Raw genomic sequence first — 14,544 nt, forward strand, 5'->3', positions numbered from 1 at the left:
CACAATATGGTCAGAAGGATCAGGTGAAAAGGCTATCTTCATTGGTTTGGGGCTAGCAGACGATTTACAGGTTTGTACAAGCCTTTGTTTGCACATTCCTGAAGTTTATTTTCAGTACCTCATTGTTAAGACACACTGACACAAATGTTTCAACAAAGATTTTAGGCTTAAATGTATAAGAAAGTCAAGTGTTTTTAGTTAAGGTGACCTCACAAATGTCCTCTTTTTAGCCTTTGATAGTCCTGAAGTATATTCCATTTAAAGGGATAGTTCACCCAAAAGGGTAAATTCTGTCATCACTTCCTCACGCTCATGTTGTTTTAAACCTTTAAACCGGAGTCTTTGTTCTGTTGAACACAAAAGTTTGTGGTCCCCATTGACCAGCAACTGTTTGGTTACCAACATTGTTCAAAATATCGTCTTCTTCTAAAACTCGTACAGGTTTAGAACAACTTGAAGATGAGTGAATTAGGACAGAATTTTCATTCATGGGTGAATTATCCCTTTAAGGCCCGTTAACATCAAAAACGATAACTATAAGCAGATGCAAGCGTTCTGTTTATAGACCATTTGTGGGCAGACGTCACAGTTACGTCATTGGCAGCTGCGCACACACTGTGGTGGCAGAAAAACAGTGGCAACAAGGGAAGGAAAATGGGCAAAATACACGGAATAAGAGAAACAATGTCTTGTTGTGCCTCTGGATGTGAGAAACGGAATGCAAAAAAAGATGGTCTGCACATTTAATACTGCTGTCGAAGACGCTCTGTGAAGCTAAACACAGACATGGTTGCAATCCACAGACTGGACTGATGAAACCTGCAATGATTAGTCTACTATTAAAGCATGGATTTTTATGTAAACAATAGATCTACATAATATTCCAACCCGATCTCACAGCAATTTCTATATTTTACAAAGTGGCAAATTTGTACGAATAACCTACCTCAAACCCCATCCCGAAAACTACCTGTCACTGGGGTATTTTGTATATTTGTATGAGTGAGTTATCACAATTCTGAGGGGGGAAATCGACTTTATATCTTGCAATTCTGAAATTTAGGGGCCAAGCACCGAATGGTGAGATGGCACCTATTGTATCTGTTAGTTTTCTTCTTCTTCTTCCTCCGCCGTCCATAGAACCATATGGTAAAAAGTTGTGAAATTTGGCACACTAATAGTCAGTCCAAACATTCACCACAGCATGTGGTCTCAAACTCAATCCCTCTAGTGCCACCAACTGTTCAAATTTACACTTACAATTATGCTAATAACTTTTTAACCATAACCATGCTGGCAAAAAGTTATCTGAAGCTTTTTGATAAACACAAACGTTCTCGAATAACGTGCAAACAAATTTGATTAATAGCATGCCAAATTGGACATGAGGCTATATCTCCGCAATGCGTTAGTGTATTCAAACTTGGTTCGATGTACAAGCATGAACTGAGGCTACATGCAGCGTTTTGGCACAGCATCACCTACTGGTCAGAAGATATGAAAAATTGCCTTTTTTTGCTTATAACGTCTGAATGGTTTGCTCAAAAATCATAAAACTGGTCTCAAAACTGCATCATGCCGAGTCGAATGATACCTAATCCCATATTGGCTATTGTGGGCGTCGGCCATTTTGAATTATGTCCTAAAACGCATTAGTGTATCGTTACAAAACTCGGTATGTGCCATCAGGACCATGCCCTGAAGGTGCTCAACATTTTTTTCGAAACAGCACCACCTTGTGGTCATAAGTTATGAAATTTCCAAAAATGCTAATAACTTTTGATTAATTTTGCCTATTTTAATGCAACTTGATAGATTCCTTGTGTCATTCCGAGACAATGACACCAAATATGCCATATTTGCTTGAACTTGCTATCCGCCATTTTGAATTTCTTTGAAAACCTACTTTTTTCGAACTACTCCTAGACCGTTGGTCTGATTTTCACCCAAATTGGCTCAGATTATCTTCTGACCATGCCGGCAAAAAATGGAACAAAAGCTTTTTGATAGACCAAGCCGTTCTCAAATAACACATCAACAATTTTGTTGGCATGATGCCAAGCTGATTCTGAGGCTGTAACTCTGCAACGCTTTTGCATATTAACACCAAACTTTTTATGTGTCATTGTCACCTCACACTGACCACACCATCATAATTTTATAACAGCGCCACCTATTGGTCAAAAGTGATAAGCAAGTTAATCATATTACAGTGGTTGCATTTGTGATTTTTTTTTTAGCCATTTTGACTAAAATAATCTAAAAACATCTTGTGGCAAGAAGCGAGGCCGGGGGACCGTGAGAACGGGACAAGGCCGGTGGTGAGTAATAATGAGCGCCAGCTGCGCACTGCACCCCACCGGTCTTGTGTCTCACAGAGGAGCTCGGACGCATTAAAAGGAGGAGCGACGAAAGTGAAGGACGAGAGAGGACCAGGCCTGAATTTTACGTTTTGTCTATGTGTATGCGCAGTAGCCATCCGTGAGGAGGCTGCCGTTTTTACTTTCAGTTTGTTTATTTATTAAAATCTTTTTTTAAATGTTCGCCGGTTCCCGCCTCCTCCTTCCCATATTAACAAACCTCGTTACACATCTTTAATTACTTATTGTGGCTTCCATAGAGTGCTACAGCAGGATTGTAATTTTCTGCTACCAGGTAGGCTCCGCCCACAAAACACATCATCAATGATTGCAAACACTCAAATTGGTCTATTATGCGTGCTATAGTTTTGTCGTTAGTTCTGTTCTTTAAAGCAGGATGGATTCTTATTGGCTGTCAATGTTTTAATCGCTTTATAAGCTGGATAAAATAGCTCTGTAAGTGATTCCAACGATATCGTTTCTCTGTGCCGTTATCATTATAGTTGTGAACTATGTATGTGCTATTCTTTAATATGGAAAACGATTTTTAGAACTATATCTTTATCGTTATCTTTAAGGCACGTTCACACCAAGAATGATAACTATAAAGAAAACTATATTAGCATTCACACAGCGTATGATATTGTTCTGTTTATTCTAAGTGCGTACTTGTCTGTCACTTTAAATGCTCGAGCTTATTAAAGTAGGATGGATTCTGATTGGCTGTCCATGTTTTTATAGTTCATCAGCTATCAGCTAAATCGTTCTGAAAGTGATTCCAACGATATTGCTTATATGTACCGTTATCATTACAGTTGCGGTGTGGAAATATTTTAAGAACTATATCTTTATTGTTATCTTTATTATAGTTATCGTCCTTGGTGTGAACGGGCCTTTAGTCTCAAATCATGAGGTCATTAAATGGATAATAACTAAATCAAAGTGATAAAGTTTAGCATGCCACTCTGCATATCAAATCATATGTCTTTATGTCTGCACATAGGTATAATAACATACTAGTCTATATAATACAAATATACCAAAAAGCTTAAATAACCCTTATATTATAGACATTGATATACTGACAGTAAAACTCTAATGTATTCCGCTTGAAGCAAAGATAGGCACTTTTGCACCAAACTGTTGGAACACATTGCACTTTCCTTAATTATGTATTTATTTGCAATCATCAAAAGAACAAAAGAATTGCTCAAGATCACGTTTGAGGGCGGAGGGCACTGCTAACACTATTGGCTCATACTTGCGTATACTTGTCAAACCCTGAGGGTGAAAAATGAAAGAATTTGTCCCCTTGTTAGTCTCTAGATGTTACCTAACCTGCACTGCGCTTTGTATTGATCTGACACACCCTTTGTCCTCAAATGCTTACCTGGTTCAGGCTCATAAAGAGACTAGTACAAAAGCACTTCCATGAAAATCTAAAGAAGGCAAAGAAAAAACACACTGAAATGCATTCAAAATGCACGCTTTTGTTTGGAGGAAAAAAAGTCAAAGAAATGCTGCACAGAGACACAAAAGCAATTAAGAAAAAAATGTAATTTGCTACCTACAAAACATGGACCTATTTCTTTGTCATTTGACTTTGTGAGTCATATTTGGATTGTTTAGTAAAAGAAAATTCATGTTTTCATTGCATTAGCTAAATGCAAATATGACCCACAAAGTGCAATATATTAATATAACTTGCAAAATAATATAATTTCACAGGTGTTTCTCCTGTGCATTACGTGAATTATGCTTTCATAAATATTTAATGGTAGCGAACAACTACAAAGACAAGCCCTATATTTACCAGCTGCACATTAACGGCTTTGAATAATTCAGTCAGGAACGACAAATTACTAAAGTGTTATTTTGCACCTAATTACTATTTCGTACTTAATAGGAGCAGGCACATCAGACATAATTTATCATACTCCAGGCATTAGACTTTGTCTCACTTCTATATTTGTCTGTGTAAATTGTGCTTGACTACCATAAAACAATATATCATCAAATTTTGACTTTCTCTGATACTTCCCTGTACTTTATTGACATTAAGCGTTGAAAAATTCAGAGAGAGAACCACCCTTTGTGACAACTTAAAAATGGCTGGTCATGTAACTGTCGAGTTCAGTATAAGTTCCTACTATATGTGAAGTTACACCTCCAAAGGGACACAACCTAAATTAAGCAAGCTTTACAGTAAGCAAGTCTATGTAAAATATAAATACTCCTGCAGCCAAGTGTGAAACTGTGGGTTCTGGCATACAAACTGAAACTAGTCCAACTAAGACACTCCAAGTAAAACAGTTGACTAAAACTAGACAAGATCCATTTTCTTTTTTAGAGTTTTGTTTAAGAAAAAACTGGTAACACTTTACAATAAGGTTGTATTAGTTAACATTAGTTAATGCATTAGTTAACATGAACTAACCATGAACAACACCTCTGTTAAGTTTTAGTTAATCTTTGTTAACGTTAGTTCATAAAAATACAGCTGTTCATGGTTTGCTCATGTTAGTTCACAGTGCATTAACTAATGTTAGCAAGATTTTAATAATGCATTAGTAAGTGTTGAAATTAACATTAACAAAGATAAATAATGGGGTAACACTTTACAATAAGGTTCGTTAGTTAACATTAGTTAACATGAACTAATAATGAATTGCATTAATAAAGCATTTATTTATCTTTGTTAATGTTAACTTCAACATTTACTAATGCATTATTAAAATCTTGTTAACATTAGTTAATGCACTGTGAACTAACATTAACAAACCATGAACAGCTGTATTTTTATTAACTAACATTAACAAAGATTAACTAATGCTGAACAAAGGTGTTGTTCATGGTTAGTTCATGTTAACTAATGCATTGACTAATGTTAACTAATGCAACCTTATTGTAAAGTGTTACCATAATGGGTTTATAAGTGCAGTTCATTATTAGTTAATGTTAACTAATGTAGTTAATTAATGTTAACTAATGAACCTTATTGTAAAGTGTTATCAAAAAACTCATTATCTTATTATGTCAAGCGGTCTCACGGTCTCTTCTAAGTTTTTATGGTGCATGGTGTTTCATATCCAACTTTTATTTCTTCACTGTAAAACACTCCCTGCCATCAGGTGAAGCTTAATTATTAAAGGGCTTTCTTGTTCTCATATCAGGCCATCAGATTTACGGCTTTAACGCTTACTAAATGTTATTCCCTTTTGTTCTGGTTGCTTATTATTTGTTTTTGTTTTCACCATGGCAACAACATTAAGGCTTAACTTCATTTTTTTCAGATTTAACAAGGATAATGTAAAGAATGATTTGATCCAAACAACATCACTCGAATGCTAAGAGTTATAAATACCTGATAAATGCATTTTCTAATAAAAAGATATGAAACGTTCTATTCTATGTTCTTGTACGCAATTGTGATAAAACCTATTTTCTAATAAAAAGATATGAAATGTTCTGTTCTATATTCTTGTACGCATATGTGATAAACCTATTTTCTAATAAAAAGACATGAACCGTTTTATATTCTTGTATATAAATAACTGACGCAGTAACTGTGACTTTGCTGCAGCTTGTTCTTTGGGTGTGGCTCAGTTTTGGCACCCTGAGGACAGAAACTCTCACTTTCCTAGTTCTTGTATTTGCAGAGCCGTTTTCCTCTCAGGTTCAAAAGAAATTAGGGTAACTACAATGTTAATGTTGAATTTTGTGATTTTATATACAATATATACTCATAATATGCTGTATTAAACATATTAAAAATCGGATGCACTTCAGAAGGTATTGTTAAAGTTGGATATATGTATTTTGGTCCAAGTTGATGTAACGGTCCAGATGTGCATGTATACACACACTCCATATAGTCCATATATAGTATGTACTATAGACGATATATACATATAATTATTTTCCTTCTAAATCCACTGAGTTTGAGCACACAAAGGTTTTTTTTAACTAAACTATTAGACTATGAATAGTGCAGTTGAAATCAAAAACGTATGCATAGTGTTTTGCCACTGACTTCACTATGGCAAAATCCAACTACAGAAAATCTGGGCTTGATTTAAACCATACAGTTGGCTGAATGCTGTGACTGCATGTGACCCTGTGTTTGTTTTGGAGAGTGAGGCAATAGTTTCTCACTCCACCTCTTTGGCTAACCCACAACGCCCATCCTGATCGTTGCCTCCCTCTATTTCTAAATAAAAGAACATTTTGTGGTCATCTTTTCCTCACTTCTCACACTCTCTTCAGTCAAAGAACAGAACTGAAAGCCTCCTCTGCAATCATGTCTGTTTCCTTCTCACGCAGTTACAAGTCCTCTGGAGGATCCATGGGAGGAGGATCTCAATTCTCCATGTCCGGTGGAGGTGGGGGTGGTCGTATGTCTGGCATGCGTGCCCCCAGCATGCACGGGGGAGCTGGAGGATCTGGGACCCGTATCTCAAGTTCCTCTGCTTCTCGTTCTTACTCTTCTGGGGGTGGCGGCGGATTTGGAGGTGGAGCTGGTTTTGGTGGTGGTTTTGGTGGTGGAGCTGGTTTCGGTGGTGGAGCTGGTGGTGGTGGTGATTCGTTTGACGCGTCTGCAAATGAGAAAGCCACCATGCAAAACCTCAATGACCGCCTGGCCACCTACCTGGAGAAGGTGCGCACCCTTGAGAAGGCCAATGCTGATCTTGAGCTGAAGATCCGCCAGTTCCTGGAGAGCAAGACGTCCCCCACTGCTCGTGATTACAGCGCCTATTATGCTACCATCACTGATCTCCAGAACAAAGTATGTGGTACTGTCAGAAGAAAAGAATTGAAACTGTTATTAGTAAATAAATAATATATACCTACTTATCTTTTGTTAACTTACCTGTATACTAATAATGTGCTAAAATAAAGAACATTGTGTGTAGTTTATGAGTGATTTTTGTACAAAATAACCATTTAAATATTTGAGAACATTGATATTTTCAATATAGAGATAGCCATATGGAGATTGATGTAATTGTGATATATATATTAAAAGAGATACGTTTAACACTAAACTCTAATAATTCTCGAGAGATATCTAAATTTGGCTATATGCTTGTCCCCTGAAGATCCAGGAAGCCACTCGTATTAACGGAGGCATCTACCTCAGCATTGACAATGCCAAGCTGGCTGCAGATGACTTCAGAGTCAAGTAAGTCCTGTCACATGACTAAGAGAAAAGCTGACTATCAACATCTTCGAATGGGTCCAAGTGATTTACAATGGTTCCATTTCTCTGCAGATATGAGAATGAGCTGAGCATGAGGCAGTCTGTGGAAGCAGATATTGCTGGGCTGAGAAGGGTGCTGGATGAGCTGACAATGGCCAGATCTGACCTGGAGATGCAGATTGAGGGTCTGAGAGAAGAGCTGATCTTCCTCAAGAAGAACCACGAGGAGGTAAGTTGGTGATTGTTTCACACTCTTGAATAATTCATCCAGATGAAGCAAATGCTCAGTGGTTTGTTATCGCATCTTTAGGAACTCTTGGCAGCACGCGCCCAGATGACCGGACAGGTCAACGTAGAAGTTGATGCAGCACCACAGGAAGACCTGGCTAAGGTCATGGCTGAAATCCGTGAGCACTACGAGGCAGTTGCTGCCAAAAACCGCAGAGAACTCGATGCCTGGTTCCAGGCGCAGGTAAAATCAGAGTAGTTTACATTTGTCAAAACCAAATCAAAACCAAAGTTCTTATCTTATCTGACTGCTCTGCTATGGATTGTCTCTAACAGAGTGAATCCATCAACAAAGTCGTCGTTGAAAGTACAGAAAACCTTAATTCGTCCAGATCAGAAATCAATGAGCTTAAACGCACACTCCAGAGTCTTGAAATCGAGCTGCAGTCACAACTCAGCATGGTAAGTAGGTGACCAGGTCAGTCTAGAAAATTGATACATCACATAGACTTTAGAATAATGACTTTTCCCTCAACAGAAATCGTCATTGGAAGGCACTTTGCAAGACACACAGAACCGCTACAGCTCTATGTTGTCCGGCTACCAAACGCAAGTGACCAACATGGAACAGCAACTGGTGCAACTTCGTGGTGATCTGGAGCGCCAAGGTCAAGAGTACAGGATGCTTCTGGACATCAAGGCCAGACTGGAGATGGAGATTGCAGAGTACAGAAGACTGCTGGATGGAGAGGCATCAGGGTGAGATGCTAAAATACACATTCACACCCTGATTTCTCAGTAAATTATAGGAAGCAGAATGAGATTGAGACTTTTTTCTTCTGTTTTTTCCCCCAACCTCAGAAGCTTTCAAACTGCACAGTCCTCAGGCAAAACTTCAAGCACTTCAAGCACAACTACACGCAAAGTGGTAACCATTGTAGAGGAGGTTAAGGATGGCAAGGTGATCTCCTCCACCCAGGCAGTGACTGAGGCCAAAAAGTGAGATCTCAAACAAGAACAACCAGCACAAGAACTCCTGAGATAAAACAACCTAACTCAGAGTGATGAAAAACAATAAACTGGTCTAAATGTGCTTTTGTGTTTGAGTCTCTTTTATGCTCAACTTAATTATAGAAACATTTTTTTTGCCTTCTACAAAAACTTAATGAGGACTGTTGGGCAACCTTTTTTATGTTAAGTTATGCACAATACATAATATACAGGCATATACTGCCATTAAAAAGTTTGGGGTTATTCACATTTTTTTTTTGACTTTTACCAATTTCTAGTCTGATGATGTTGAAGATATGCACAAATGATTAAATGGTAGCGTATTTATAAAGATACGCAAGCTCAGGAAATCCACAAAGGTACAACTAAATGAAACAGTCAATAACAGACAAAGGAACAGAAGGAAAGGAAGGGATTATATGTACAAGATAAAGAACAGAATACTGACAGATGCAATCTAATCAATGAGTATCCAAGGAGACTAACAGGAAAATGAGAACAAAGGAACACTTACTAGAGAACTAAGTCGGGCTAAACAGAAAGAGAAGACAGCGACAATGAAGCCAAACTGAACATAAATGTTACAACTTCTATTCAGCTAGGATGCATTAAATTGATCAAACGTGACAGTAAAGACACTTATAATGGTTACAAAAGATTTCTATTACAAATAAATACTGTTCTCTTGAGCTTTCTATTCATCAAAGAATCCTGAAGAAAATGTATCATGGTTTCCACAAAAATATGAAGCATATTAGAATGATTTCTAAAGGATCGTGTGACACTGAAGACTGAAGTAATGACTAAAATAGAAAACTAAAAATGTTCAATTGTAAAAATATTTCATAACATGAATGTTTTTAGAGTGTTTATGATCAAATAAATGCCGCCTTGGTGAGCATAAGAGGCTTCTTTCAAATAAAAATTACAAAAAAAAGTGTTACATACAAAACAAACAAAGAACAAATACAAATGTACGCAAAGGTTTAAACAGTTACAAATTTCAACACAAATGAGTTAATACACTGCATATCAATAATAATTTATATAAAAAAATGCTACTGCACTGACCAATTATGTTAACAGAAAGTCCACTCCATTATCAGTGTACACACTGTCAGAAAAATATTGGCAAAAATTATGCCTTTAGGGCTACAAAAGCTTGTCACCAGAGCTGTGCACTTATAAGCTTAAAGCTGTACCCCTTAAGGGTGCATGTAATTGATAGACAAATTAATTTCAGTGCAGGTAGGTCTTGTACTGAAATATCATTGGGTTTTAAACAATCTAACACTGAGACATTTTCATTTCAATCCAATGAGATACTGACCTACGAGTAATTGTGACTATCAATGCATGCCAGATAGCTTGCCCTCAGTCAAACCATTGGGTCAGGACAAAAACAACTTTTGACGTTATAAAGATGAGGCTTACCTTTTTTGTAGCCCCACTGATTTATTCATCATCTTGGGAGAGCTGTATGATTTTTTTACTCTGGGAATGCTTTTGTAGAGTTTGTGCAGGGATTAATGCAGGGTTCAGATTGACGCTATAAAAGAATAAATATATGGGGCAGTCCCATTTACCTCTCTCACAGTACAGAATGTGTATACATATGTGTACATAACATATTAAAAACCATATCAGATTCTCATCTACAGTTCAGTGTGGATACTGACCTCTGTGTGGGACAAGCATCCTGGATCCAATCCATAATACACTCTAAAAAAAAAAAAGGTTCTATATGGCACCAAAAATAGTTCTTGGCTCGTAATCATAGGGGAACCTTTTTTAGTGCTATATAGCACCATTTTTGGTGCTTCAGTGGTTCTTCAGCGGTTCTTCACCGGTTCTTCACCGGTTCTTTGACTAAGGTGCTATATAGCACCTCTGAAGAACCACTGAAGCACCAAAATTGGTGCTATATAGCACTAAAAAAGGTTCCCTTATGATTACGAGACTTTTTTTTAGAGTGTATGTAGGTCTCCTCTTCTGCCACGGTGCATTTTGAAGTTGCTTTTCCTCCAGTTTTGTTCATTTGGGAATGTTACGCGTGATGTGTGATGGCTACAAAAAGGAGGAAAAAGAGGTAATTGCAAATAATAAACAATTGTGTACTTAAAGGGTTGGTTCACCCAAAAATTATTTCATTAATTCCTCACCCTCATGTCGTTCCAAACCCATAAGACCTTCGTTCATCTTCGGAACACAAATGAAGATATTTTTGATGAAATCCGAGAGCGCTCTGACCCCTCCATAAACAACTGTTTAATTAACACACTCAAGGCCCAGAAAGGTAGTAAAAGCATTGTTAAAATTGTCCATGTGAATACAGTGGATACATTTTGTGCGCAAAAAACAAACAAAAATAACGACTTTATTCTATAATTTCTTCTAGACTGTCAGACTCTTATGCTGTTTATGTAAAGTGCAGCACTTCCAGAACGCCGACTTACCATTGGTTGACGCTGTTCACGTGAGCACCACGACGCATGTGCACGAGTCATTCTGCCGTAGAACTAGGAAGCGCTGCACTGTTTACACTACGTCAACAACGTCCAAGTCTGACACAGACGAGAAGAAAATGTTGAATAAAGTCGTTATTTTTGTCTGTTTTTTGCGCAAAAAACGTATACTCGTCACTTCATAAAATTAAGGTTGAACCACTGGAGTCACATGGACGATTTTAACGATGTTTTTACCACCTTTCTGGACCATGAAAGTGTTAATTAAATAGCTCTCTATGGAGGGGTCAGAAAGCTCTCGGATTTCATCACCGAAGATGAACGAAGGTCTTACGGGTTTGGAATGACATGAGGGTGAGTAAATAATGACAGAATTTTCATTGGTGGGTGAACTAACCCTATAAAGTGGCTGTATGTAAGAATCTTCATTTTATTGCTAATATGTGAACAGCTTGTAACGAAACTTCCCTGACTTCCTAGGTTGTCTATGAAAGCCTGTAGACTGATTTACATGTGAAGGACTTGGGACGTTTTTGCCCGGGAAAATCAAAAGGACGTGGTGTTTACGCACGCCCCCGAGAAACTCTCTTCCGTTGACTCATGAAACAAATGCTTATACAATGTTCAGGAAAATGCCGAAAGAGCTATTCTGTGGGCCTTCTATAATGTCATTATAATGTCATGCAAAGAAAAGGGATTAATTCAAACTATAGTCAGATCTATATAGTCTATAATCTCGAATATAGGCCTACTTCATAATCAAACTATCGTAACAGTGTAATTTTGTCGACATGATGCCAGTGAATTGCAAAAGTTGGTGCAAACATATCCATATTACTATATGTGGTATTAGGCAGAATAAAGAACAGAGGAGATGGCATAGGCCTATGTCTCATCTTGAACTTTTACTCTCTTCATATTTTTTTAATGCCTTTTCTATTATTTTTTTTATGGGTCCTCTAGGGACCTCTAGTGGTACTGTTTCACATTACATACGAGTTTAGTTAAAGCATTGCAGCTTCTCAATATGATCAGATGCTTTCTTAACTGCTGTTTTCTCACCGCTGTCATTTTTGTTGTGTTTATTTTGTTATTGAGAGAAAAGCGCCCGGCATATATTAACATATTCATCTAAACGTCACTCTCAGCAGTGTGGACGGTGTCTGGATGTTTGTTACCAGTATATCACTGCAAAATTATTTTCATCTTCTTTTTACTTCCTAAGCAAAGAATGAAAAAGAACTTTGCCTTGGCCTGTGAGTATATCGGAGTATTGAATCAGGCTCAGTCTTGTGTATGTGTCGTGTGCACGAGCAATAATTTGCTAGCTGCAGTTCACTCAACTTGTTCACACTTGTCCGTAATAACAAGGGGTTTCTGAATTGTACATATAGCCCATTAATTTTTTTTACAGTAGAGGGAATGTTAATTATCCCCTGCTGGTAGACGCTGTAATTACACCACTAAGTAGGCATGTTTCTCCATTGTAGGCCATTCTGTTTTTGCAACCAACATTTAAAATGACCAAACAAACATAAAATGTCTCCACAAAATGACAGCAGCACCCAGGTTGTACTTCCGTGGCTGCATGCTCCGCCATTTCAGTGAATGAGAAGTGCTTTAGAGCTCTTTAGTTCAATCCAACCTTCAATCCTTGAGTCTCTTTTATGCTCAATTTAGCACACAATGGAAATAATGACATGAAAAAGGGGTTTAATTTTCAATAACGAGTTCAGTAATGAGTGACTCCTGGCGGCAGAGCGATTATATTGCAGGCTCGCTTTCTGAATGTACTAACGGAAACATAATTTGTCCAATGGCAAACTAGTTCACTGAAGTTCATTTCCAGCAACCTAGTTGTTCCTGTCAGTAACATAACATGCCAGAGATACAACAATACTTGTGAGAAACCCTAGCGAGAGTTTACTGCATTGTAGTGAATTATACTTTCATATAATCGGTTAACATTTTCACATATTTGGTAAATCTAACTGTACGGTGTTCTTCAGGTTTGACAGCTGTAACATGATACCTCCAGCATTTTATCCTTTAGTTAATGACACATGGTACTCTAAGCCGACATAAGAATGCCTACATTTTCGAATACATCTTTTTTTAGTTATCCTCTGATCGTTAAAAAACAGAGCACTAATAAATCTGACTTAGAAGCTAAACATTGAATTCAGATCTGCAGCAAAAAGCAATGTAACTGGTTTATTTTTTTACTAATAAACCAGTTAAATACTGGGTGTTGCACTATAGCTGCTGTGTCGACCTAAATTAAGTTTATGATTTATGACTCACTGATCACATTTGATGTTTCTTGCACAATCGCAAGTGACATTTTCTGCATGATTTAAATGCTGTTCCATTACATGTCACTTTCAACCTGACAACCAACACAAACACTCCCTTGTCTGCTTCTGTCAATAAGTTGGTCAGAGAAATGTGTGGGTTTACTGTAGACTGAAGAGTGATATTTTTCTTTGAAATTAATCTAATGAACTTTAAATTAAAAGGGTTTGTTGTACTGATATCACACCTCATACTATAAATGATCTGCTCTGGAGTGGACAAATCTGAGAGCTGATCATTTCAGAATCTCAGAGAGGGCTTCAAGGTGTAGGGGAGAGCGGGGCACAACCTAACGCTTTTTGACTTTCTCAGTTTGTGTAAATCCACTTGGGGTTCAGAGTATTTATTTTTTCCCACATTAGTTTCACACGTCTAGTAAAATTATGTGGTTTTGTTTCATTAATACAGTGTTATTTACCACGAAAAGTGGAAGTGAAATACGTTGTAACGTGAGGGGGCACATTTTAACATGACCAAATGACAGCTTAAAATGTTATCTGATATAATCACAAAAATATCCAGGAAAAATTCTAATATTTTGTTAATAAAATACAATTATTAACTTTTTATATGGCAACTAGTAAATACACTAAGTTTGGTCATGCTGGCACGTGTGGAAAGTGTTAAACCATGTGTGTTATAACTAACCCCGCTCACCCCTACACTTTTTGATTTAATGTTAAGACCTGACACATTCAGTGGATAAAACAGGTTTATCTTGCCTGAGGTGGGTTCTGAATGATCTCGATTAACTGTTGAAAAGTTTTTGAGATAAGGCTGAGAACTTGTTAAGTGCAGTTGACCAACATTTTCTACGGTTTTAAATTTAATGTAATTTAAAATTTAAAAAGGTGCATCTAATGAATCTAGCAATCCATTAATTTTAATCTCTTGAATTCTGCATAAAAAATATGTATCTACCTAC

General features: G+C 37.3%; 1 protein-coding gene across 1 annotated transcript; it reads left to right on the top strand.

The window, feature by feature from the left end:
- The first annotated feature begins 6,002 nt into the window (after positions 1–6,002).
- Positions 6,003–8,881, top strand: LOC307133965 (keratin, type I cytoskeletal 50 kDa-like). Its single transcript, XM_079829369.1, has 7 exons — positions 6,003–7,146; positions 7,460–7,542; positions 7,633–7,789; positions 7,871–8,032; positions 8,125–8,250; positions 8,327–8,547; positions 8,650–8,881. The coding sequence occupies exons 1-7, from the start codon at positions 6,661–6,663 to the stop codon at positions 8,789–8,791; spliced, it is 1,377 nt and encodes a 458-aa protein (XP_079685495.1). The 5' UTR covers positions 6,003–6,660; the 3' UTR covers positions 8,792–8,881.
- The last annotated feature ends 5,663 nt before the right edge of the window (positions 8,882–14,544 follow it).

Source organism: Gobio gobio (genome assembly GCF_949357685.1).
Source record: "Gobio gobio genome assembly, chromosome: 11".
NCBI classification, from domain to species: Eukaryota; Metazoa; Chordata; class Actinopteri; order Cypriniformes; family Gobionidae; genus Gobio; species Gobio gobio.